Source organism: Puma concolor, chromosome D1 (genome assembly GCF_028749965.1).
Source record: "Puma concolor isolate L17-30 chromosome D1, mPumCon1.1.hap2, whole genome shotgun sequence".
Classification (NCBI taxonomy): Eukaryota; Metazoa; Chordata; class Mammalia; order Carnivora; family Felidae; genus Puma; species Puma concolor.
The window spans coordinates 73182797-73209022 of record NC_141676.1 but is presented as its reverse complement, the minus strand read 5'-3'; the positions used below and the strand labels follow the sequence as shown (position 1 = coordinate 73209022).

The following is a 26226-nucleotide window of genomic DNA, read 5'->3' as shown; positions in this document are numbered from 1 at the left end:
TTTATACAGAGTGGGTTGTTGCCTCATCATTGCACATGAGCCCGCAGCTTAAAAGCAGTCCCGGCTCTCCACGTCCTTCCTTTGCCCACCAGCATGTTGCAGCAGCAGGGATGTTCTACTTCCCTGCCAACTGACTGGGTTCTACTGGACTCTGCTTCCGCCAACTTGCAATAGCTGAGAACCTGCTCCAATTCCTACATCCTGCTTAGACCGAATTCCCTGAAAAACCCTCTCCTTTTCTGGAATCACAATTTCAGTCTAGCACTACCCAGAACCGAGTCCTTCTAGCCTGTACCCCCTAGAGCATACTTTCTGTCTCTGCTGTCTTGTCACAAATGCTGACCCTTGGGTATTTTCAACACCTTAGTTCTTAAATCGGGCAGCTGCCCAGTCTCTAAGCTCTGCCCTCTCTACCACTCCCATCCTGCACTCCTGCCACCAGCATGGTTTGCCTCTGCCAACACATTCTAGAGGTTGCTGAAATGGTAATAGTCCGTTCACAGAAGTCTTTTTCTACCGGGTTCTGGTATGGCCATGGAGAAGCATCTGCCTGTGTACAAAGGGGCATAGACCTCAACTTCTCCCTATTGGCCCTGAAATTATTAACTATCCTTGATACCAAGGCAGGAGCCATCTCTGGAGGACAGCACAAAGCATAAATGCATGTCCTGAGCAGGATTCTCTCAGAATTTTCCTTACAGCTTGCTTTAGATGTTTTTATGGGACATTCCAATAAAAGTATCAAGAACATAAGCTACCCAATATGTTGAGAGTTGGGATGGAAATGATGAGAGCACTCCCATTTGGGAAAACTGGTTTTTTAAAGGCATTTAATGGGAAAAAGGAAAGGGTAGTATTAAGGGAGAGTGGAAAATAGTACCTACAGAGAAGTGACACCTATTTCACGTTGTAATCTAAGTGATAACATACTTTAAAGATTTGTATTTGGTAACTAAATTCTATAATGAACCATTTAAATGAAGTACACAAAAATTAAAGATATATGTCATTTTTAGAGTGCAAAGTACTTTTTATCAATAATATTCACAAAATTACTGTAAGAATTATTTCCATTTTGCTATTAGACTTGCTACAGCTTAATCTATTCACTACACTGATACTGAGTGGTCTTTCTAATGAACAAATATGATAATGTATAACCTTGTTAAAGATTCTCTGTGGCCCCTGGGTTGCTCAGCCGGTTAAGCATCTGACTTTGGCTCAGGTCATGATCTCACAGTTCATGAATTCGAGCCCCACATCAGATAGGTGCTGACAACTTAGAGCCTGGAGCCTGCTTTGTATTCTGTGTCTCCCTCTCTCTGCCCCACGTGCATGCACATGCATGTGCACGTGCTCTCTCACTTGCTCTCTCAAAAATAAACATTTAAAAATAAAGGTAAATAAAAGGAAGAAATGATCTTCCAGGTCTCTTCAAAAAAAAAAAAAAAAAAAAGATTCTCTAATTTTCCCATCACCATATTTCTGACCTTGGCCTATTTGTCATGCTCCATTTCTTACCATTTATCCACCAAAACCTTATACTTATGTCACCCTGAACCACCTACAGTTGAGGAAATATTTTCTTTCATGTCTCCACATCTTTTTTAGGTTACGGTGTTCTCTGCTGAGAATGCCTTCTCTCTTACTTTTCACACCCTTCCATTTTACAACCCAAGAACTAATTATTCTGTAAACATCTTCTGATGCTTCCCCAACCACCCCAGGATTTCAGCTTCTCTATTCCATAATTCTTCTCCATTGTTTGTAGTATCCAATATTCTACTGACGTGTAATTCCTCACTTACAAGTGTGTATCCTCTCTAGATTGCGAAGTGTTTGGATTCAGTGACCATGTCCTTTTATCATTGATGCTGCTGGAATTCATTTTATAGGGTTTGAACCCAAGGCTTTCTCCATTCCAGCTCATTCTGTTGTATCGAAATTCCTCTGCCAAATGAAACTGTATACCCTCTACATGGCAACAGTGTATACAATAATAACTACTATTAGAAAGATTAGCAATGCTATTTTTATACATATAGTGTATTAAAGATTTTGTTCTGACTTCTTACTTATACAAATCAGTTACCAGTTTAAAAATCAGTACCACTAATTAAGAAAACAAGTGTTATCCACTTATCTATTCATCAGAAAACATTAAGACATCTATTTATATACCTCTTTTGTCAGTTTATACACCAATTGGTAAAGAAGGGGTGTACAGTCAACTCTCAGAGTATAATTGCCTGAAAAAATAAAATACAATGTATTTTAATACTTCTAGGTGAAATTCCAAGAGAAGTCTAATTCTAACTATTTCTAATTATAAACAATGTATAGTCTTGAAATCAAATAGCATCATTCTTAAGGTGGTATCTTTCGAGGGGGGCTTTGGCAAAGGAAGTGATAAGGCTATGCCATTCACATTTACTCCATCAATTCGACAGTGTATATCAAGACATTAGACCAGAGCATTTCAGTACCTCGGAAGTATGCTCTGACATTCATCTAGAAGTAATACAAAGAAAGCCTAGAGACACAAGTGTCGCATGTCAGCTTCCAAGCAAAGTCTGTAGTATGACCTCACTTCAAATTGCTCCCATAAAGTGTTTCTATGTGGAATATTCCGTAAAACATTCTTCTGAAATATTGTAGCCAAATTCTTTTAATATCGCCACAGGAAGAATATGGTTAATACTAGAGTTTTAAGTAGTAATTCAAGATAGGCAAATGGCAAACATACTAAAGAAATTACAATCAGTAGCTTAGTTATGACTCATACTGATTCATTTGAATCATAATCATTTTCTCTGTGGCCAAGTGGAAAATGGAGGTACTATTGAGGAATTTCATAGGACAAGAATAATCTCAGTTTACAAGTTAGTTACAATTTGCAGACTGAAAAGATGATGCATTGTTTAATAATCTGAAGTAAGATTTACCTTCTATAGATGAATCAGAATTGATATAAGCAATGCTTCTCTCCTGGAGTGTTTTTGCATTCTCCTACAGTTGAAGCAAAGTTGTTATTTAATTCACAATATTTACAATTGTGGAAATAAATAAGCAAATTAATTTAGTATAAAGGTGGTCTACAGATACCTTGATGAATCCAATATCTATGCCTTTGCCATAATTTATGAGAAAATGCAGATAACTGGTTGGTTGACAACATTAACACAACTAAAAAGAAAAATACGTGTAGCTACTATTTATAGCAATAGCAAGGATTCTCAGAAAAAAAGTATTTTCACAGTGTGGTTCCTTGACTCCTTGCATTAGAATATGAAGGGGTGAGGCTCCCAGATTTTGGGCCCCACTGCAGATGTACTGATTAAAAATTTCTGAAAGTCCTGGAAATCTGTATTTTCTAAAAGGTATCCCTGGAAATCCTTACATACACTGAAGTTTGAGAGAGCTACTGAGACTGGAAACCCAAGTATAATTTTAAAAGTCAGAAATAGAGTCAATTTATCTTTTTTTTTTTTTAAGTATTTTATTTTAGAGTGCACGTGCACACAAGCAGGGGAGGCACAGAGACAGGGAAAGAGAATCCCAAGCAGGCTCAGCACTGTCAGCACACAGCCTGACACAGGCCTTGATCCCGTGACTCTGGGATCCTGACCTGAGCCAAAAATCAAGAGTTGGATGCAACCAACTGAGCCACCCAGGTGCCCCTCCATTTATCTATTTTTAAAAGAGGAGATGCAAAGAAAAATAATTTTCAAAAGGAGGATAGAAAAAAAGCTAGATGGAGAGAAGGAAAGCCATTAGGATAGTCTCTTCCTCTCACTATAACACACACACACACACACACACACACACACACACACACACACACACACAACTATTACACAGATGGGATATGCTGAGAGAGGCTTTTACTTCTCTCTAGCTTGCTACCTCATAAGAACACACTATAATAGGACACAGTCCAAGATAGACGCATATAAATACCTTGAACTCAGTTCCCAGGCACACCAAATCTACACCCACAAACAGAGCAACTCTTCCTAAAGAAGAACTGAGGGCTGACTGAACAACTTCTGCATGACAAAGAATAGAGGGACCACATAAAGAAGGGTAGGAAAGACAGACACACAGTAACATTGAGAACAACCACCCGATGTGGCAAACTAGAGTAGAGAGGGATATCACTGAGGGGCCGATGGACAGAGTCACCTACCCTGGGACACAGAAAAACAAAACAAACAGTAATTTAAAAGGAAACTAGAGAGCACCTGGGTGGCTCAGTTGGTTGAGCGACTGACTTCGGCTCAGGTCATGATCTCACAGATCGTGAGTTCGAGCCCCACGTCGGGCTCTGTGCTGACAGCTCAGAGCCTGGAGCCTACTTCGGATTCTGTGTCTCCCCCTCTCTCTACCCCTCCCCTGCTCACCCTCTGTGTCTCTCTGTCTCTCAATAATAAGTGAATGTTTAAAAAAAATTTTTTTAATAAAATAAAATAAAGGGAAACTAGATTATTAAGTGAAGGAAATCCATTTACCAACCATAGAATGTCTGCCAAATGGGTGTAACTGCTAGAACTCTCTCCAGGGTCAGATTACTCAGTCCTCTAACCCACACCAGCTTCAGCTGTCCCATCAAGGTGACCCAGGCACAAAGCACCATGTCATATCTGGCCTGCTCCCATGCCATCTCCAGCCATCCCACCAAGGCAGCCCCAATGTAGAGCACCCCAAAAACCCTTGGCCTGAGTCTGCTTCATTTCAGCTGACCCTCCAAGGTGACCATAGTGCAAAGCACTCCAGGAACCATGGGTTACACTTGCTCCAGCTGACCTGACAGGGTGCCTCTGTGTAGAGGGCCCCAGCCAATGCCCATCCAGCACCAACCAGCCAGCCAAAGCCAACAAGTACACAGTCTACACAGGAGACATTCTTCTATAAGGCTCCTCCTTCAAGACTGGAAGAGGTACCCATTCCACCTAATTCATAGAAACAAACAAAGTCAGACAAAGGAGACAGAGGAAGATGTTCTAAACAAAAGAACAAGACCTCAAAAAAAGAACTAAATGATGCCGGGAGCCAATCCATCCAGCCTTCCTGATGGCACAGCCTGGGTGGTTGGCAGAGGGCAACGCACAGCGACCCTTCGAGTGGGAAGCTACCAGAATCCCTCCTGTTATTCATCATGGTCATCCCCATGGTCTAATTAGCATTGATGACTCAAAATAAACCCATGGGGGCAAACTCAGGGATTATATAAACTCCCTCTGGGAAAAACCATGAGAATTCGAAGATGGATAATGAAACCTTACACCCAGCCGGTGCCACCCCTGTCTGCCTGTCCCCCACCTAAAGGAAGGATAGCCCCATATATTTCCCAGCCAAGGAGGGGGACAAATGGGTTTGAAATCCCCACCCGGCCAACAAAGGAATGTATCCATGGATACAAGTTACTCCAAACCCTAGACCCACTTGGCCCCCAGGAGGCATTCCAGATGATAACTGGACCTGGTGGGTTAAGGTACAGAATGGTTCATTAGCTCCTAGGTATACATTGTCTCTCTGGGAACGCATAAGGCGTGGGTTCTCAGGGCCCTCTTGGCTCCCTCCTGGCACCCCAGACCAAAGAGAATACTTTTGTTCCTTGTATTGCAAATGGTTCAAAGGAACAATTAAGAAGTCATAGCCCTGTAAACGTTCCACTTGAGGTGTTGAGAGATAGATGACCTTTCATGAAAATAGCAAAGCAAATGCTTTATAGACAAATGTAGATTCATAATGAAAATAGTATGAAGAAATTAATAAGCAAAAGGGCAGGAGGGAATGTTACAAGAAAATAACTATGTTGTTCCTTACTGGGTGATTACACAAAGAAACATATTTAGAATTAGGTAATGCTGAGAAACATAGATGATGCACTCTACAAGGAAATTGCTAACACATATAATGCCACATTTGCCACAATAAAGCGACCAGTCTAACACACTGCTATTGTCTGTGTCCATTTGTTATTTTCGCCGACGCCATTCATCCTTTGGGAACCCCTGGACCTGCTAGGGCTGGACCTCAGCAAAATGAAACAAAAATAAGCCATCTACCTGAGAAAGAGTTCAAAGTAATGGTCATAAAGATGCTCAACAGACTTGAAAGAAGAATAGGTGAGTTCAGTGAGAATTTCAACAACGAGACAGAAAATATAAAAAAAGAACCATCAGAACTGAAAAATACAATAACTAAAATGACAGCAGAATAGAGGCAGCAGAACAGATCAGTGAGCTGGAAAACAGGATTGTGGAAAGCAACCAAACTGAACAGCAAAAAGAAAAAAAAATTTTTTTTAATTAGGACAGGTTAAGGTATCACTGCATTAAGCATAACAACTTCTGCATTACAGGGTTCCCAGAAGGAGAAGAAAGAGAGAAGGAAGCAGAAAACTTATTTGAAGAAATAACAGCTGAAAACTTCCCTAACTGGGGGAAGGAAAGAGACATCCAGGAATACCAGGGATCCCCAAATAAAATAAACCCAAGGAAGTCCACACCAAGAAACATAATAATTAAAATGTCAAAACATAAAGAGAATGTTAAAGAAACCAAGGGAAAAGCAAATACTTACATACAAAGGAAACTCAATAAGGCTATGAGCTGATTTATCGGAGACTTTGCAGGCAAGATGTGAGGGGCATGATACATTCAAAGTGCTAAAAGTGGTAGAAAAAAAACATAAACAAGAATACTCCATCCACCAAGTTTACCATTCAGAATTGATGAAGAGATAAAGAGTTTCCCAGATGAACAACAGCTAATGGAATTCATCATCACTAAACCTGCCTTCCAATAAACATTAAAGAGACTTCTTTAGAAAAGAAAAGGTCATACTAGAAAAAAAATTTATGAAAGGAAAAATTTCTACTGGTAAAAGCAAACATATAGTAAAGGTAGTAAATGAGTCACTTATAAAGCTAGTATGAAGGTTAAAAAGACAATAATAATAAAGTCAACTATATTTAGAATATTAGGTAGGCAGTATGAAAAATATGTAAAATATGACATCATATAAATAAAATGGGGGGAGGGGTCAAAAATTTAGTGTTTTTGAATGTATTCATACCCAAGCAGCCATCAACTTATATAGAGTACTAATACATAAGAGGTTATATAGCAACTTTACCATAACCACAAACTCAAACCTATAATACACAAAAATAAAAAGGAACCCAAGCATAATACTAAATGAACACCATCAAATCACAAAGAAAGAGAGCAAGAGAAGAACAAAGGAACAGAAAAAAACTAAAAAAAAACCCAGAAAACAATTAACAAAATGGCAATGAGTATATATCTATTAATTCGTACCTTAATGTAAATGGACTAAATGCTCCAATCAAGAGAGAATGACGGAATAGATTAATAAGCAAAATCCATCTATATGCTGTCTAAAAGAGACTCACCTCAGATCAAAAGACACACAGAGACAAAAAGTGAAAGGATGGAAAAAGATATCCACGCAAGAGGAAGCAAAAAAAAAAAAAAAAAAAAAGTTGGAGTAGCAATACTTTTATCAAACAGACTTTAAAAATTTTTTTTTTCAACGTTTATTTATTTTTGGGACAGAGAGAGACAGAGCATGAACGGGCGAGGGGCAGAGAGAGAGGGAGACACAGAATCGGAAACAGGCTCCAGGCTCTGAGCCATCAGCCCAGAGCCCGACGCGGGGCTCGAACTCACGGACCATGAGATCGTGACCTGGTTGAAGTCAGTCGCTTAACCGACTGTGCCACCCAGGCGCCCCTAAACAGACTTGAAAACAAAGACTATAACAAGAGACAAAGAAGGCATCACATAATGAGATCAACCCAACAAGAAGATATAACAATGGTAAATATCTATGCACCTAACATATAAAGCAATATATAAAGCAAATGTTAACAGACATAAGAAGGTAGAAATCCACAGTAATAGTATAACAGTTGGGGATTTTAACACCCCACTTACATCAATAGATATATCATCCAGACAGAAAATCTATTATGAAACAGTGGTTTCAAAATGAATCATTAGACTAGATGGATGTAACAGATAAATACAGAACATTCCACCCAAAAATAGAAGAATGCACCTTTCTTTACAATGGCACATGCAACATTTTCCAGATCATATGCTGTATCACAAAACAAATCTCAATAAATTTAAGATTAAAATCCTATTAAGCATCTTTTCCAATGACAATGGTAAAAATTAGAAATCAATTACAAGAAGGGAACTGGTAAAAACACAAATATGTTGAGGTTAAAACAATATGCTATCAACAACGAATAAATCAATGAATGAATCAAAGAGGAAATAAAAAAATACCTGGAGACAAATGGAAATGGAAACAATGATTCAATTTTTCAGCACACAGCAAAAGCAGTTCTAAGAAGAAGGTTTTATAGCAATACATTATGGCCTACCTCAAGAAACAAGAAAAATCTCAATCTAACCTTACTAGAAGAAGAACAGGGGTGCCTGGGTGGCTCAGTTGGTTAAGGAGCCAACTACAGCTCAGGCTTCATGGTCTCACGGCTTGTGAGTTTGAGCCCCGGGTCAGGCTCTGTGCTGACAGCTGAGAGCCTGGAGCCTGCTTCGGATTCTGTGTCTCCCTCTCTGTCCCTCCCCAGCTCACAACACTCTTTCTCTCAAAAATAAATTAACATTAAAAAAAATTTTTTTTTAAAGAAAGAAAAAGAAGAAACAAAACCCAAAAAGAACAAACAAAACCCAAAATTAGTAGAAAAAAAGAAGTAATAAAGATCAGAGCAGAAATAAAGGAAATAAAAACTTAAAAGAGAGAAAGTATCAGTGAAACTAAGAGCTGGTTCTTTGAAAATATAAACCAAATTGATTGACCATTAGCCAGACCCATGAAGAAAAAGAGGACTCAAAATCATGAACAAAACAGAAGTTAAAGCTAACACCATGGAAATACAAAATATTATAAAAGACTATAAAAATTAAATATCCAAAAACTGGACAAGCTAGAAGCAGCAGATAAAATTCTAGAAACATACAATCTTCTCAAACTGAATCAGAAGAAATCAAAAATCTGAGCAGATCAATTACTCGTAACAAAATCTGTAACGAAAACACTCCCAAAAAACACAAGGCCAGCCCAGTGGCTTCACATATATATTTTACCAAACACTTACGAAAAGCTGATATGTATCTTTCTCAAACTATTCCAAAAAAGAGAAGAGGAAGTAAAACGTCCCATTCTGTGACGCCAGCATTACCCTGATACCAACACCATCTAAAAGACACTACAAAAAAATAAATACATAGAAATAAAGAAAATTGCAGGCCAATATCCCTGATGAACATAGATTCAGAAATTCTCAACAAATTATTAGCAAACCAAAAATGCAAGGATCATTTATGATGATCAAGTGGGATTTATTCCAGGGATATAAGGGTTGTTCAATATTTGCAAATCAATGTGACACACATTAACAAAATGAAGAATAAAAAAATCACATCATCTTAATAGATGCAGAAAAACCATTTGACAAAATTCAAAATTCATGATAAAAATTCTCAGCAACTGGGTTTAGAAGGAACATACTTCAACATAATAAAGGCCACAAACGACACACCCACAGCTAACCTCACACTCAATGGTGAAAAGTTGAAAGCTTTTCCTCTACAGATCAGGAACAAGACAAGGATGCTTACTCTTGCCAGTTTCTCCAACATAATATTGGAAGTCCTAGCTGTAGCAGTCAGACAAGGAAAAAAAAAAAAAAAAGGCATCCAAATTGGTAAGGAAAAGGAAAACTGTCACTGCTTGTAGATGACGATACTATATACAGAAAACCCTAAAGACTCCACCAAAAAACTAATGGAACTAATAAATGATTAAGTTGCCAGATGTAAAATTAATACACAGAAATCTGTTGTTTCTATATGCCAGTAATAAAGTAGCAGAAAGAGATTTTAAAGAAACAATCCCATTTACAACTACACCAAAAAGAAAATACCTAGGAATAAATTTATCCAAGGAAGTGAAAGATCTGTACTCTAAAAAGTAGAAAGTATTGTTGAAGGAAACCAAAGATAACACAAACAAATGGAAAGATATACTATGCTGGTGGAATGGATTAATTAATATTTTTAAATGTCCATGGGGCGCCTGGGTGGCGCAGTCGGTTAAGCGTCCGACTTCAGCCAGGTCACGATCTTGCCGTCCGCGAGTTCGAGCCCCGCGTCAGGCTCTGGGCTGATGGCTCAGAGCCTGGAGCCTGTTTCCGATTCTGTGTCTCCCTCTCTCTCTGCCCCTCCCCCGTTCATGCTCTGTCTCTCTCTGTCGCAAAAATAAATAAACGTTGAAAAAATAAATAAATAAATAAATAAATAAATGTCCATAGCACCCAAAGCAATCTACAGATGCAATGCAATCCTTATCAAAATACCAGTAACTTAGCATTTTTCACAGAACTAGAACAAATAAGCCTAATATTTGTATGGAAGCACAACAGACTATAGATAAACAAGATAATCTTAAGAAAAGAGAACAAAACTAGAGATATCATAATCCCACATTTCAAACTACACTAAGAAGCAATAGTAATCAAAACAGTATGGTACTGGCACAAAAATGGCACACATTGGGGTGCCTGGGTGGCTCAGATGGTAGAGCATTTGGCTTGATTTCAGCTCAGGTCATGATCTCATGGTTCGTGAGTTCAAGCCCCACTTCGGGCTCTGCGCTGACAGTGCAGAGCCTGCTTGGGATTCTCTCTCTGTCCCTCTCTGCCTCTCTCCCATTCTCTCTCTCTCTCTCTCTCCCTCAAAATAAATTAACTCCCAAAATAAATAAACTTAAAAAAAAAAAAAAACTCTTAAAAAAACAGGACACATAGATCAATGGACCAGAATACAGAGCCAAAAATAAACCCACTTAATGGCAATTACTCTATGACAAAGGAGGCAAAATATGCAATAGGAAAAAGACAGTCTCTTCAATAAATGGTGTTGGGGAAACTGAGTAGCTACATGCAAAGGAATGAAACTAGACCATTTTCTTATACCATACACAAAAACAAACTCAAAGTTTATTAAAGACCTAAATGTAAGACCTGAAACTATAACACTCCTAAAAGAAAACATAAGCAGTAATCTCCTGGATATCAGCCTCAGTAATATCTTTCTGGATCTGTCTCCTTGGGCAAGAGATACAAAGGCAAAAACAAACAATTGAGACTACATGAAAATAGAAAGCTTTTGCACAGCAAAACAACAACAAAAAACCAAACAAATAAAAACATCAATAAAACAATAAGGCAACCTACTGAATGGGAGAAGATATTTACAAATTATGTACTAAGAAGGGATTAATATCCAAAACGTATAAAGAACCGATACAACGCAAAAACAACAAAAAAAAACCCTAATAAGCCAATAAAAAATGGGTGGAGGACCTCAATGGACATTTTTTCAAAGATGACATACAGATGGCTAACAGACACATGAAAATATGCTCAACATCATTTATCAGGGAAATGCAAATGAAACCCACAATGAGATATCATCTCCTATCTGTCAGAATAGCTAGTATCAAAAAGATAAGAAATAACAAGTATCAGTGAGGACGTGGACAAAAGGGAACCCTTGTGCACTGGTGGTAGGAACAGAAATTGGAGCAGTCACTACAGGACAGCGTGGAAGTTCCTCAGAGAATTAAAAATAGAACTACCATATGATCCAGAAATTCCACTGGTGGGTACTTATCCAAAGAAAATAAAAACAAATTAAAAAAGATATATGCACCCCTATATTTATTACATCATTACTTATAATAGCCAAGATATGGAAGCAATCTAAGTGTCCATCAAGGGATGAGTGAAGAAGATGTGATGTGTCTCTCTACACACACACACACACTCACTCACACGAGAATACTACTCAGTCATAAAAAAGAATGAAATTTTGCCATTTGTGACATTGTAGATGGACCTATAGATGGACCTAGGAGGTATTATGCTAACTGAATTAAGTCAGAGAAAGACAAATACCACATGATTTTACTTATGTGTGGAATCTAAGAAACAAACAAAATACAAAGGCTAATAAATACAGAGAAAAAACTAGTGGTTGCAAGAAGGGAGAGGAGTGGGAAAATGGGCAAAATAGGTGAAGGGGATTAAGAGGTACAAACTTCCAGTTATAAATAATAAACAAGTCATGAATGTAAAGTACAGCATAGTCAATATTATAATAACTTTGTACGGTGATAGATGGTAGTAACTACACTTATTATGGCAAGCATTGAATAATGTATAAAATTATCAATCCAGTTTGTGTGCCCGAAACTAATACCGTATGTCAACTATACTTAAATTTAAAAAGAAGAATAGGGGCACTTGGGTGGCTCAGCCAGTTGAGCATCTGACTCTTGGTTTTGCCTTAGGTCATGATCTCACGGTTCGTGAGTTCAAACCCCACATTGGTCTCCATGCTGGCAGTGCAGAGCTTAGTTTGGGTTATGTTCTCATTCTTTCCCCTCTCTCTCTCATTCTCTCTCTACTCTTCCCCTGCTCTTGAGTATGCATGCTCTCTCTCTCTCTCTCAAAATAAATAAACTTAAATTAAATAAATAGAATATATTATAATAAAAAATGTAAAGCTGTGAGTGGTTATGGCACAAGTGAGGACTATTTCCTCTCTCCCTTGCCCATAATGGCCAAATAGTAGCTGTCTCTTCTATATAGAGTCAGAGTTTCCATTATAACATTTTGAGTAGAAATAAAGATTCCTTAACTATTTTTAAGAAAAGTATACTGCTGAATATTATCATGAATTAAGTGTTGAAATTGTCTTTTAACCCCGATTTATTTAGATTAATGTGAAGTACATGTTTTATTTTATATCTGAGATTTTTTTGATCTTTAAGTTGGTAAAATTAGAGAAACAGAGTCACGTATTTATATACACATGCATTCACAAGAATTTGCATTTTTTAAAGTAGAGGAAATTTGATTCATCCAAATGAACAGTCTACTTCCAAAATGCATATTGATAATTACCAAAATGATAACAAAACTTTGCCATGTCAATTGAATATATGGATAAGAAAGCAGAGAAATAACTATATGATTTCACCCCCACGTTTATTTCATTCACGTTATTTCAAAATAAACAGGTAAGTAGTCAGGAGGAAAGTATTTTAAAACCAGACAATAACAAGAAATATATGACATGCTTTAAAACAATTCTATAAAATATCAACCCAAAGATAAATAGACAGTGCAGGTAAAGCAAGTATACAATGTTCATGTCTTGACAAAAATGTGTGGCCTTACCTTGTACGTTAAAGAACTTACTCAATATGGAGGCTAAGGGAAGATGAAAGAAGGGTGTCTAGGAGAGACACTTAAAGATAAAGCATCTGGGACCAGTGTGAAATGAAAATCAATCATACCTAAAGAAGAAATAAATATCTGAAATCAGAAAGGCTATTTACTAAAATAATTCCATTTACAAAACTTCTTAAATTTTTGAGTCTTTCTCCAAACTAAAACCATTTTTAGCTAATGGAATCTATCTGTGATCACCCTGAAATACATGTATTTGTTTCCCTGTTGATCAAGAACAAGAACCTCCGGCCATATTTACCTCAGCCCATTCTGTGGAGCCCAGCAGCCCAAATTCTTCTGCATCCCAGCTGGCAAAAATTATTGTTCTTCTAGGTCTCCAGCCTGCAATCATTGTTAACATACATTAATTAGGCACATGTGCCTAAAAATAGAGGAAAATTAAGTGAGTCATGTTTTGTCATCAACTACCAAAGAAACATCATTTACCTCTACCCATCAGTTTTCCAAAACTCTGGACGATTTCTTGCAAAACAGCAGCTCCACTGGTTGGGTCAATAGCTCCAAACACCCAGGAGTCCCGATGACCTCCTAGAATAACATACCTGTCTGGAAAATAATGTGTTCAAAAGAACTACAATTTTGAATACCTTACAAATACTTGTGACTTGTGTCTTTAAATTAAACTCCCTTTTGGTTGTGTTTCTTCTATAGAAAAAAAAAAATCAACACTTATAAAGTACAGGTTTCTTTTAGCGTTGTGCAATTTTTTTTCAAATGTAGTTGTCTCTAATCACTCAAGGGAAATAAAGAATTATTGACTAAAGGTTTTTATCTCTTACTCTTTTAATCTTTGTGAAAATGAAGTGTTTAAAAAATTCATACTCACCAGGTTCCACAGATCCTCTGATTGTTCCAATTACATTATAAATCCTTGTAATTTTATTGGTGTTATGAACATGCATTCTAACCTTCCTAGGATTACAAAGGGAATAAATTACTTCACGTAGAGCATTATGTCTAACAGTTTTGTTCCAACGTTTTATTATGAAAAATCTCAAAATTACAGAAAACTCTAATAAGTCAATGAATTCCCGTACATCCACAACCTAAATTCTATAATCATTAATATTGTTGATGTGTGCAATTTTCAAATGGTTAATGTATTTTACTCCTAAGTACTTAAGCATGCTTGAAGTCAGATTTTGAAAATAGAATGTCAATATTTTTTATTGCTTCTCCCACAAAGCTATATTGTTAATAAAATCCAAAATACTTATTCAAAATGTCTTGGGTGTTCATTCTAAACTTTGTAAGTATACTGTATGAATTACAAAAATAAGACAGCCAATTATGTGTTAAAGAACAAATAAGCATTTTTTAGGTAGGTCTTTGTATTTACATTAATTCCTGCTGGTGAGTAACTTTCTTCAAGGTTATTGACCTTTCTTCAAGGTTATTCAGTCAGTACATTGTTAAATAGCTGGCTGAGAGCTGCCAAAAAGAAACATGGCAAATTTGGGAAGGAAATAGGAATTTGGGAAGCACCTGCTAAAATGCACAAGACAACTGTATGATGAAACTTTTCTAGCCCATCACTGTTGATTCTGATTTGGGCCAGCGTTTTATATATCCGTTCATGAAATACAACTTCCCAAATTATAACTCAAAGGAAAATTCAATCAAGCTCAAGTAGAAAAACAAACAAAAAAGCCATTCACATTTTATGAACCCAAAATGATATGGGAAAATGCTGAGCCATTTTTTTCAGAAGTAAACAAAATAAATCTTTACCCTTGGGGGGTGGGGTGGATAGAGGAATCTCAGCAGTTTCTAATTTATGTTTATTTATGAATGGAGGAATTAAGAGGTTGTCAAAACCTTTACATTGCTAACTGCAGATTCTGGTTTTTCCCCACCAGAAGTATATTGTGTTTCTGAATGCATATTCAGATAAAAAAAATATTTTTAAATGTTCATTTAAAATATCAAATAGATAAAAACTAATAGCAAAAAAGCAGAAACACTTTTAGCATGTATATCTAAAAATAGAAGCCCAAGATTAGTAAGAAATCCCAAGCCATTGATACTATGTCATTAAATGAAGAAAATACGAATGTTACAAATGAGGAATGAGGAAAAAAAATCTATTTAAAAAAAATTTTTTTTAATGTGTATTTATTTTTGAGAGAGACAGAGACAGAATGCGAGTGGGCTAGGGGCAGAGAGGAGGGAGACAATGAATCCAAAGCAGGCTCCAGGCTCCGAGCTGTCAACACAGGGCCCAACTTGGGGCTTGAACCCACAAACTGTGAGAACATGACCTGAGCCGAAGTCGGACGCTCAACCGACTGAGCCACCCAGGCACCCCGGAAAAAAAAATCTATTTTAATCAAAACCTGAAAATAGACTATCCACATATTTAATCCTTAAGCCTTCCTAGTTTTAATACCATTGACTCCAGAAGTTTCTAAAAGAATATCCATTTGTCCTACTATCACTTCAAATTCATAATGTTCCAAAAAAAAAAAAAAAAATGAACGACAATGTAAGCCCCACATGGGAGGGAATTTTGCCTGTTTTGTGCACTGCTGAATAGTACCTAGGTTATAGTAAATGCTCAATAAATATTTGTGAAATGAATGAATAAACTCCTTTAAGGAAAAAGCAAGAAAGGCCTTAGCTCATCCATCAGTTACCTCTGCCTATCACTGTCTTTGATTAGAAGATTTCACAACTCTGTAGAGATTGAGGTTAATTTGTAGAAACAACACATCGACTGAAACACCCACTCTGTCTAGTGAATATTTAGTTCATTCCTTCAGAGTGGAAGAAACAAGTTTTTCTGCTATTGAGTACTGTACTTTCATTCCAGCATTCTGTTTTTGTATCATTGAATTTTCCTTTGAACCATCTTAAACTCTTTTGCAGCTTCCTTATTAATGAATTAAATGAAATATTTGACACATGTTCATTTTATATCTGTAGGATAATTATGGTTTTACTTTAAAAAATCATCCTTTAGCATTTTTGGAAGTTCCATTGAGATGTGCAATAGATTCACCTCACAGAACCAGGTGTGGGTAGCATAAACCCAGACATGTCTTCTTTTGGCTCTGAGGTAAATCAGAAGCAGTGACAGAATTTTAACTCTGCTGATGAGCTGTATCTCCAACTTTTTAAAAATTATACTTCATCTTTTTTTAAGTAAGCTCTATGCCCATCGTGGGACCTGAACTCATGACCCATGATCAAAAGTCTCATGCTCTACTGATTAAGCCAGCCAGGTGCCCCTCTAGCTTTTTTTATTATTAAGTGTTTTTTTTGTTTTTTAATTCCAGTATAGTTAACATATGGTGTTATATTAGCTTCAGGCATACAATATACAGTGATTTAACAATTCTGTACATTACTTGGTGTTCATCATGATGAGTGTACTCTTTAACCCCATCACCTGTTTCATCCATTCTCCCCAAACTACCTCCCCTCTGGTAACTATCAGTTTGTTCTCTATAGTTAAGTCTGTTCCTTGGTTTGTCTCTTTTTTGTGCATCTCTAACTATATACTCTTTTTCCTACTGATTTCATGTTTTGGGTTTTTTTGTACGTGTTTTTTAAAAATGTATTTATTTAAATTCAAGTTACTTAATATACTGTATAGTATTCGTTTCAGGATTTCAGGAGTAGAACCCATTGATTCATCACTTGCATATAACACCCAGTGCTCATCCCAACAAGTGCCCTCCTTAATGCCCGTCATCCGTTTAGCCCATCCTCCCACCCATCTCCCCCTCCAGGAATGTGGTTTCATGTCTTGTCACTTGGTAATCTCTGTAAATGGATTAATAGATTGTCAAGGGATCTTCTGGGTGAGAAATGACAGAGAATCTAGACGGCTTATCTGAGTGAAAAACGACGTTGAATATCTGTAAATAGATTGTCAAGAACTCTTCTGGGTGAAAAATGACAGAGATTTTTATTTGTGTATTTGTTCATTTTGAGCTCAAATCAATTAATAATTTTGTGCCCATGGTGAAGAACAGCTTTTTGATATCTAGACAAGGGGATTTGTATGCTTCTGATTTACTCTTGAACTACAATTATAGAACTGAAGCTGTAGGTTTTCTGTGTTCTCTGTGTCATCATGTTTCTGTTTCTAAATCAGAAAGGCCTTTGTTGGGGCACCTGGATAGCTTAGTTGGTTGAGTGTCTGACTTTTGATTTTGGCTCAGGTCTTGATCCTTAGTCATGAGATCAAGGCCTGCATCAGGCTCCATGCTGAGAATGGAGCCTGTTTGAGATTCTCTCTCTCTCCCTCTGCCCTTCTTCCCTGCTCACACTCAATAAACAAACAAACAGCCTTTATCTTTCATTGTGTATGTTAGGTTTTCCTGCTGCTGTTAAGGTATTAATAAATTAGATAAGAAACTCTCTTATATTAAAGTAACTCTGCTCTAAGTTATAAAGATAAATAGGCACTTAAAGTATTTCTAAAATTCCCATAAAATAAAATATTAAACTTCTAATACCTTAAAAGTTCTGGAGAAAAATTCTTACAAAAACTAAAAACCACTAAGAATCCAATTTCACATTGTTATCGTAACGTGTTACCAAACAAGACTGATTTTATTAAAAAGAGCTATATGTTCTCTGATTTATCAGTGTTCTATCTCCCTTTCTTTTTCAGGCAAATCAAACTACTTCAAGTTGTAATCATGCCATGTTGTTTCACAACTCTACCCAAGATGATCTCTTTAAACTGCAATTTCCTGCCTGCCTTGATCCAGTGTTCAACTTAACCTTTCTGTATAACTTAAGCTCAAAGAACAAACATTCTGTGATCACTCCTCTGCAATAGTGCATGTGAGAATGATAATGCATTGAGCCTTACCATAGTTATGTGCTTACCCTACGTAGTAGGTGACCAATATATGTTACCCTCCTTTGTCTCCTGTCTTGTACTCCTTCCCTTAAAGCAACTTTCAAAATGTTATACATTTGAAATACTGGGTTATCTCAAACATTGTTCTAAAATTTAAGGTGAAAAAGGAAGTTAAATGTTAAACACTAAACTCAAATTTAGTCATGTTTAAGACTTTATAAAACAAATGTTCTGATACCACTATAAGAATAATAATTCAGTACATCACTCTGTAAGTACTTCTTTTTTTCAATTTTTAAAAAATGTTTATATATTGATTTTGAGAGAGGAAGAGACAGCATGAGCTAATGGGGAGGGGCAGAGAGAGAATCCCAAGCAGGCTCCACACCTAGCACAGAGCTCAAGGCGGGGCTCATTCTCTCAAACTGTGAGATCATGACCTGAGCCAAAATCCAACGTTGGAGCCACCCAAGCACCCCTGTAAGTATCAATTGTTCACTATGAAAAATGAGAAAAAGACAAGCAAAAGCTACCTGGCAGAACAGTTATCTTGACATTTTTCCATTAAACATATAAAACTTTTCCAGTCTATTAAAGTAATATAAAATTACCTGAAGGAATCATGCCCTGCAAAGCCAGGCCCAATGTTGTAATCCACATTAAGACTTCCCTTCCAGCTGTCATCTGGTGGAGCAGTTCCTCCCATGTGACTGTCGAGAGAAAATGACAGAAAGAAGGCTGATGCCACAGTTTCTTAGAAGAAATCATGAAGTCTGACAATGAGATATTTCATCATACATTTAACAAATATTTATTGAGCTAGGTACTGCTAACGTTCCCTCTCCTTGGGGAACTGACATTTTACTGAGAAAGCCATAATTGAGATAAAGTATTTAATATGTTTGTGATAAGACAGCTTAAGGAAAAAGATAGGGAGAGGAAATGAGAAGCATCGGCCTCTTTACTTTTGACTAGTGAAGACTTAAGATTAAGAAATACTGAAAGTACTGACTTCAGCTCAGGTCATGATCTCATGATTTGTGAATTGGAGACCCACCACAGGCTCTGGGCTGACAGCCTGGAGCCTAGAGCCTGCTTCGGATTCTGTGTCTTTCTCTGCCCCTCCCCCACTCGTGCTCGAAAATAAACAAACATTAAAGATTTTTTTTTTAAGAAATACTGAAAATAGGAAATTCATGACTGTGTTAAGGAGAATAAATTAATTTCTAGAGGTGCTGATTATCTAGTAGGTACTCATAAAGCAATCACTAATTGTATCGGTATAGACATCTTAAAAAAAAAAAAGTCTGGATGTTTGTAAAAGAACATCAGTAACAGAATGCAAGAATAGCAAACATTAATTAAATATTTACTATATTCTAGATACTTCATGTACTTGATCTCATCTCCTCCTAAAAACTCTATCAGGGAGAAACAATTACTATCCTCATTTCACAGACAAGGAAACTGAATCAGAGAAAGATGAAGTAGCTGGTCCAAGTTCACAAATCTAATAAGTAGTGGACATTATAATATTTTTAAAATACAGGTCAGGTATAAACATCAAATTAATACCTAAGAAAATCCAACAACTTGAAAAATTTCCAATCAGTATTTTTCTATCTTTGGATAGTTTTGCACTTGAGACTTTCATTTGTAGCAAACTAATAGTTTCTTGCCATTTCTTGCTGTGCTCTGTTATTCCTACTTCAGGAGAATCTTGACACAAGACTTTTCTTTTTTTTAACTCATTTTCCTACTTTGTTTCCTGAATTTTTACTTAACAAAATTTTAGTGAGATATAAGTGACACATAACATTGGTTTCAGGTGTACAACCAGACTTAACTTTCAACATAATTAGATTACATTGATTTTAGATGAGAAAATGGACATATTAGTACAAAATATCTTAATCTCCTATCCAATTAAAAAAACATACCGTAACAATACTTCTGCATCGTTATACCCAATAGGATGTACAGGGATCTTGGGGATTCCCACTCCTTCTTTGACATCAAGTCTAAAAGTGTACTCTGCAGAAATCAATAAGGTAAATTGAAAATAATTGAAGAATCTGAGCCAAGGGTATAAAGAGATTTCTTTTATTACTATTGCAGATCTATTACATGTTTGAAGTTATATCAAAAACTGAAAGTTCCCCCCAAGCCAATGATTGTTTTGCCTAACATGGCCTATTTTATTCAACAGTAAGAAACTAAATCATTTATATTTTAATGTAAAATCAACCATTGGGATTAAAAATTTCCAAATTTGTTTTGACACTTCATGTATTTCTCTTGAATTTTAGAAGAGTATTTTATTTCTTCAAGGATATCTTGAATCCTTCTTAAAGAAGCCTCAGTTAACCAATTGCCTGGAAAATGTGTTCCAAATTCTGAAACTAGATATAACTGAAAAAAAATTAAAGGGAACTTATGAGATCTTGGGAATAATAAAGATCCTATTCAAATAGTAATACAATATTCTCTTTAAAGGAAGACTGAAACCTATGGTCAGACTTACAACCTCACTGGGACTTTGGCTTTCAGCCAAAATAGTTGTACAGCACCAAACACCCATCTTAGAAACAAAGGAAGGTTTCAATCAAATGACATCAGATTCCACCTTGACAAACTAGAAAAGAAGAGCAAATGAGGGAAAAATAAGCAGGGAAAGGACATAATAAAGATCAGAGCAGAAAAGTAAGAAATATGAAATAGAAAAATGGTAGCAATTATTAATAAAATCCAAAGCTGGTGCTTTGAGAATATCAATAAAGCTGATTAATTTTTAGCAAGACAGTTCAGGAAAAAAAGAAAAAAAAATTGCCACAATCAGGAATAAAGAACAGCATACTTGTACATGTATGTACACACACACACACAGACTGAGAAGATTATGAACAACTCTATTAAATTTAACAACTTAGATGAAATGGACAAAATCCTTAGGAGACAAACTACCAAAGCTCACTCAAGAATAAATGGACAACCTAACTAACCACATATCTGTTTAAAAAATTGAATTTGTAGTTAAAAACATTCCTATAAAACAAAACTTCAGGCCCAGATATATTTGCTAGGGAATTCTACTGAATGTTTACAGGCAAAAATCAAACCCATTCTATATAAACTCCTATTTAAAAAAAGATGAAATAGTTCCCAACTCATCCCATGAGGCCAACATTACTCTGAAACCAAAATGAGATAGAAATACACAAGAAAATAAATCCATAGGCCAATACTCCTCATGAAAGATATTCTTAACAAAAGGATAATGCACTGTGTTCAAGCAGAGTTTATCCCAGGATGGCAGGGTTGGTTTAACATTCAAAAGTTTACGAGTATAACTTAACAAAATTAATAGAACTTATTATCATCTCAAGACTCGGTAAAAGCATTTGACAAAATCCATTGTACATTCCTAGGTAAATGTGCTAAGATAAAGGCTCTTAGCACATTAGAAGTAAACTTCCTGACAAACCTGACAACTTCTGTCAACCTGACAAAAAACATCTATAAAAAATACCTACAGCAATATCAGACTTAAGAAGAAAACACTGGATTTTTTTTCTCCTTGAGGCAGGAACAAAGGGAATGGTATCTCCTCTAAACAACTTTCTTCAGCAGTGTAGGAGAGGTACTAGCCAGTATACTAAAAAGCAAAAGGCATCCATACTGGAAACAAAGAAATAAAGTGTATTCTCAGAAAACATGATCATCTGTGTAAAGACTGATAGTATCTACAGAAATCTGCTAGAACTACTAAGTTTAACAAGTTTGCAGGACACAAGATCAATGTATTTCTTCTACAAATACAAAGCATTTCTATTTACTAGCAATAAGTGTATGGACATTGAAATTTAAAATGTGTTTTTAAAAGGCATAAAACTAGAAAATGCATATGGATAAATGTGAAAGACAGGATCTGTACAATAAAACTACAAACATGCTGAGATAAATTAAATAATACTTAAGTAATCGAAGAGTTGTGTCATGTGCACAGATCAAAATATTTAGTATCTTCTAAAATGTCAATTCTACCCAAACTGACATATAGATTTAATTCAATCTCAAATTCCCAGGAGCGTTTTCAGTGGAAATAAGCTTGTTCTAAAATTCACATGGAAAGGACCTAGAATGGCCCCAAAACTTTGGGGAAAAAAAAAAAAAGTAAGTTGGAGGATTCTCTATTAGAATGTAAAATCAAAAAGACTGACCAAACTAAATGTAGCAAGGGTACAGTAACTGGAATACTCACACACTGATGCTAAGGTGTAAAATGGTACAACCACTTTGGAAAACAATTTGAAAATTTCTTCAAAGGTTAAATATGCATCATATTATCCAGCCATTGCATTTCTATAGATTTATCCATGAGAACTAAAAGCATATGTACATGTAAAGACTTCTATACAACTGTTCATAGTAGCTTTATATACAGGAATCCCCAAACTAAAAACAATCCAAATATCCATCAACAAATAAATGAATAAACAAGCTATAGTGTATTCAGTGAAATACTACATAGCATAAAAAAGAATGAAATATTGACACAGACGTAAATGTGGATGGATCTCAAAATAATTATGCCGACAGAAAGCAGATCAGTGATTGCCTAGGAATTGGCAAGGAGTGGGTGAGGAAGGGTTGAGAGGAAAGCATTACAAAGAGATGAGTGAAAACTCTGGGATAATGGATCTGTTCATTATCTTAATTGTGGAGGTAGTTACACAGATGTCAAAACGTTTTAGATTTTACATATGAAACAACATCAAAAACTTATTGGTATTTAAAAAAAATACAAATGTATCATCTAAAGAAGGATAAAATCAGTAAGCAATTCAGAAAACCAAAGTCCTAGTTTGGTAAAAGCAATGTTACTTTGGGTATGGGGACCTATGTTTCTGGACCTCTATTAAAAGTAGAGAGAGGGGTACCTGGGTGGCTCAGTCGGTTAAGCGTCCAGCTTCAGCTCGGGTCATGATCTAACAGTTCGTGGGTTCAAGCCCCACGTTGGGCTCTGTGCTGATAGCCCAGAACCTGGAGCCTGCTTTGGATTCTGTGTCTACGTCTCTCTCTGCCCCTCCCCTGCTCTCACTCTGTCACTGTGTCTCTCAAAAATAAACATTAAAAAAAAAAAGTAAAAAAAAAAGTAGAGATAAATTGAGGTGCCTGGGTGGCTCAGTAGGTTGAGCAGCTGACTTTGGCTCAGGTCATGATCTCTGAGCTCATGATCTTCATGAGCTTGAGCCCCCCATTGGGCTCTCTGCTGACAGCTTGGAGCCTGGAGCCTGATTTAGATTCTGTGTCTCCCTCCCTCTCTCTCTGCCCCTCCCCTGCTCGTGCTCCATCTCTCTCAAAAAAAAAAAAAAAAAAAAAAAAAAATTTAAAGAGAAATTCAACCACCCTTCCCTCTCCATGTCCACACCTCATGGAAATTTGAAACAAAAGTAACACAAGGGAGGGGGCCTGGGTGGCTCAGTCAGTTTAGTGCCAACTTTGGCTTGGGTCATGATCTCATGGTTCGTGGGTTCAAGCCCCACGTCGGGCTCTGTGCTGACAGCTCAGAGCCTGGAGCCTGCTTCGGATTCTGTGTCTCTCTCTCTGCTCTCCACCCCCCCCCCCAAAAATAAACATTAAAAAAATAAAAATAAAATAAAAAGTAATACGAGGGAAAGGTTTTTGAATTCCTAGCAACAGTAATCCAAAACATTACAATTACATACAGTTTTAAGGTTATCCTATAGATGTTTGCTTTTATGTCTTCTAAAAGGGCAAGTAATATTTTTGTAAAAATAGGTGGACCATGACAGGCCCATCCATTACCTTTAGCCGGATAGCCTGGAGTGAGTGGGTCACCAGCACCATTCAAATTTAACACATTCCCTCTCTGCACTGCAGTTCCAGGAAGGTTCCATCCTTTAGGATATGGCTGTACCCCAGGGGCAAAGTAGTCAGCTGGATCGGAGTACAAGATGATGCCTATGGCTCCTGCTAACATGGCATTTTTAACCTGCAGGGGCAATGTGCAATCCTTAAAGTAGTACTGGCAAATTAATTCATCTAAGTGAAAATCAATTTAATAATGTAAGGAAACTTAAGGCACTGCTTTCTGTCATGCTGTTATACATTCAATCCTTTATGTCTTGAATACAATTTCTCCCCTGGGAGAGCAAACAACTCTCATTTACTCTATACAACTCCAAATAAGTGACTGTCTCTTCTTTTAAACATTCCTATTGTCCCTAAAACCACAAAATTAATGTCTCCCTTCTTTCTGCCTCTTCTATTTTGTACACATCTCTGTTATAGGATGGGCCATAGTATTTTAAATGTCTTTAAAATATCTTTCTCCCCTGCTAGACTGAGGGTGGTTTTAGAAAAGGGACCATGTCTTAATTCACTTTTAACTACCCACCCTCCAAGTCTGGCACATCATACAAATATTTGTGGAACTAAACTAATTTAAAGTTCTATACAAAATAGTTGTAGTGTGTGAAAAATTGCCCATCGTGTTCTGTAAACATTTTTTAACAATCCAAACTGACCACAAACAGGAAAACCTTTCCAAGCAAGATTCTGAATTCTTCACTATCAGAAGTATTATAGCAAAAGATAGATAACCATCAGTCTTGATTAACTAAAACACATTCCAATATTCAGAAATCATTCTTACATATGAATGCGAATGAAATCTGTCACAACTTTTTTGAAGGCAATTTGATGATGGCTTTGAAAATTTTGAAAGAACATACATGTTGACTCAGCCATTCAATTTCTAGGAATCTATACAACAAAAGTCTTTACATAAATGTTCAAGTGTTTATGGACAAAGATGTTCACAAGGTAATTATTTGTAATAGTAATAAATTCAAGCCAAGCATCTGTCAACACGGGAATGGTTAAACTGCTTATTAAGTCTTATGCATGCATAATACTTATATAAAGTATTATGCACCTATCTAGAATGAGATATTTACTTAATAAGAAGCCAGGTATTTATAATTAGCTAAGTACCAGCCACTATCATAAGTGCTTTCACACAAAATAATTTCATCTCAGGAAGCATTCTAAAGTGAGAGCACTCATTTCACTTTATATACGAGGAAACATTGGCAGAGAAAGGTTAAATAACTTGCTTGCAGTAAAAGATCTAGAAAACAGCCTAGACTAGACCCCATGTAGTATGGATCTAGAGTCCTAGACTCTTAGCCACACGTTATACAACTTTCAATGCGTTAGCTTAGAGGAATACCTTTGTATTACAACTGAGTGAAAAAGTAAAGCTACATATACTGTATGATCCTATCTTTATAAAAAAAATGTATAATATATGTAAAATTAGTACATACAAAAAGATATTTATATTCATATTTCACAGAATTCATATATTCTAAGAAAAGCTGTTAAGATTGATCATGTCTGGGCAAGGAAACTGAGTAATGCAAGGAAGTTTTAATTTTTCAGCTTACATACAAAATTTCCTTCAAAATTTTTTGAAAAGTAGATTTTGTTTCTATAATAAAAGTAATTTCCCTTTCTTGATATGGGAGGTTAACAAAAAAACAGGATTTTCTATGCTACCATGGCCAATAGGGGGGGAAAAACTTTTAATATGTATATTGAGGTAATTCTGGAAAACATGACACAAGCTGATCATTTACATTTACAGGATACATACTATCCTCTTCCCTCTAGAAAAGCAAATGATACAATACTTTATTTCCTCTGAAGATTTTTCCATATCTTGCAATAACAATCTTTCCACTGCAATTGATGTTCATCTCTCTTTCCAGTTTGAAAAAATCTTCAGTACGAGCATAGTTCACATATATAAGATCTCCCTGTAAGGAAAATTAAAAAAAAAAAAAAAATTAAGTATGTAATACTGCTATATTAAAGAGAAAACCAAACAATAAGTTTGCTCCACCATACCACATCATCAAAAGTTAACTTTCATGATTTGGGCTTAATAAACAGATCCATGCTAATTCTGTATAAGTTTTTAGAAAATATTTCA

The 26226-nt window shown here is 36.3% G+C and overlaps 1 protein-coding gene and 1 long non-coding RNA gene across 2 annotated transcripts in view; one reads left to right on the top strand and one right to left on the bottom strand.

Annotated features, from left to right (window-relative positions):
• Positions 1–26226, top strand: part of LOC147576806 (uncharacterized) — an 859087-nt gene that overhangs the window by 19037 nt on the left and 813824 nt on the right. The window lies entirely within an intron of this gene.
• LOC112864974 (N-acetylated-alpha-linked acidic dipeptidase 2) overlaps positions 1–26226 on the bottom strand; it is a 68021-nt gene that overhangs the window by 19269 nt on the left and 22526 nt on the right. Inside the window, exons 7-15 of the mRNA XM_025927993.2 lie at positions 25925–26050; positions 24033–24219; positions 20144–20237; positions 18815–18913; positions 14211–14296; positions 13811–13930; positions 13623–13705; positions 2946–3009; positions 2182–2249 (exon numbers count right to left, since the gene is read on the bottom strand). Coding sequence (XP_025783778.1) covers positions 2182–2249; positions 2946–3009; positions 13623–13705; positions 13811–13930; positions 14211–14296; positions 18815–18913; positions 20144–20237; positions 24033–24219; positions 25925–26050 — 927 coding nt within the window. The remainder of the gene's footprint in view (positions 1–2181; positions 2250–2945; positions 3010–13622; positions 13706–13810; positions 13931–14210; positions 14297–18814; positions 18914–20143; positions 20238–24032; positions 24220–25924; positions 26051–26226) is intronic.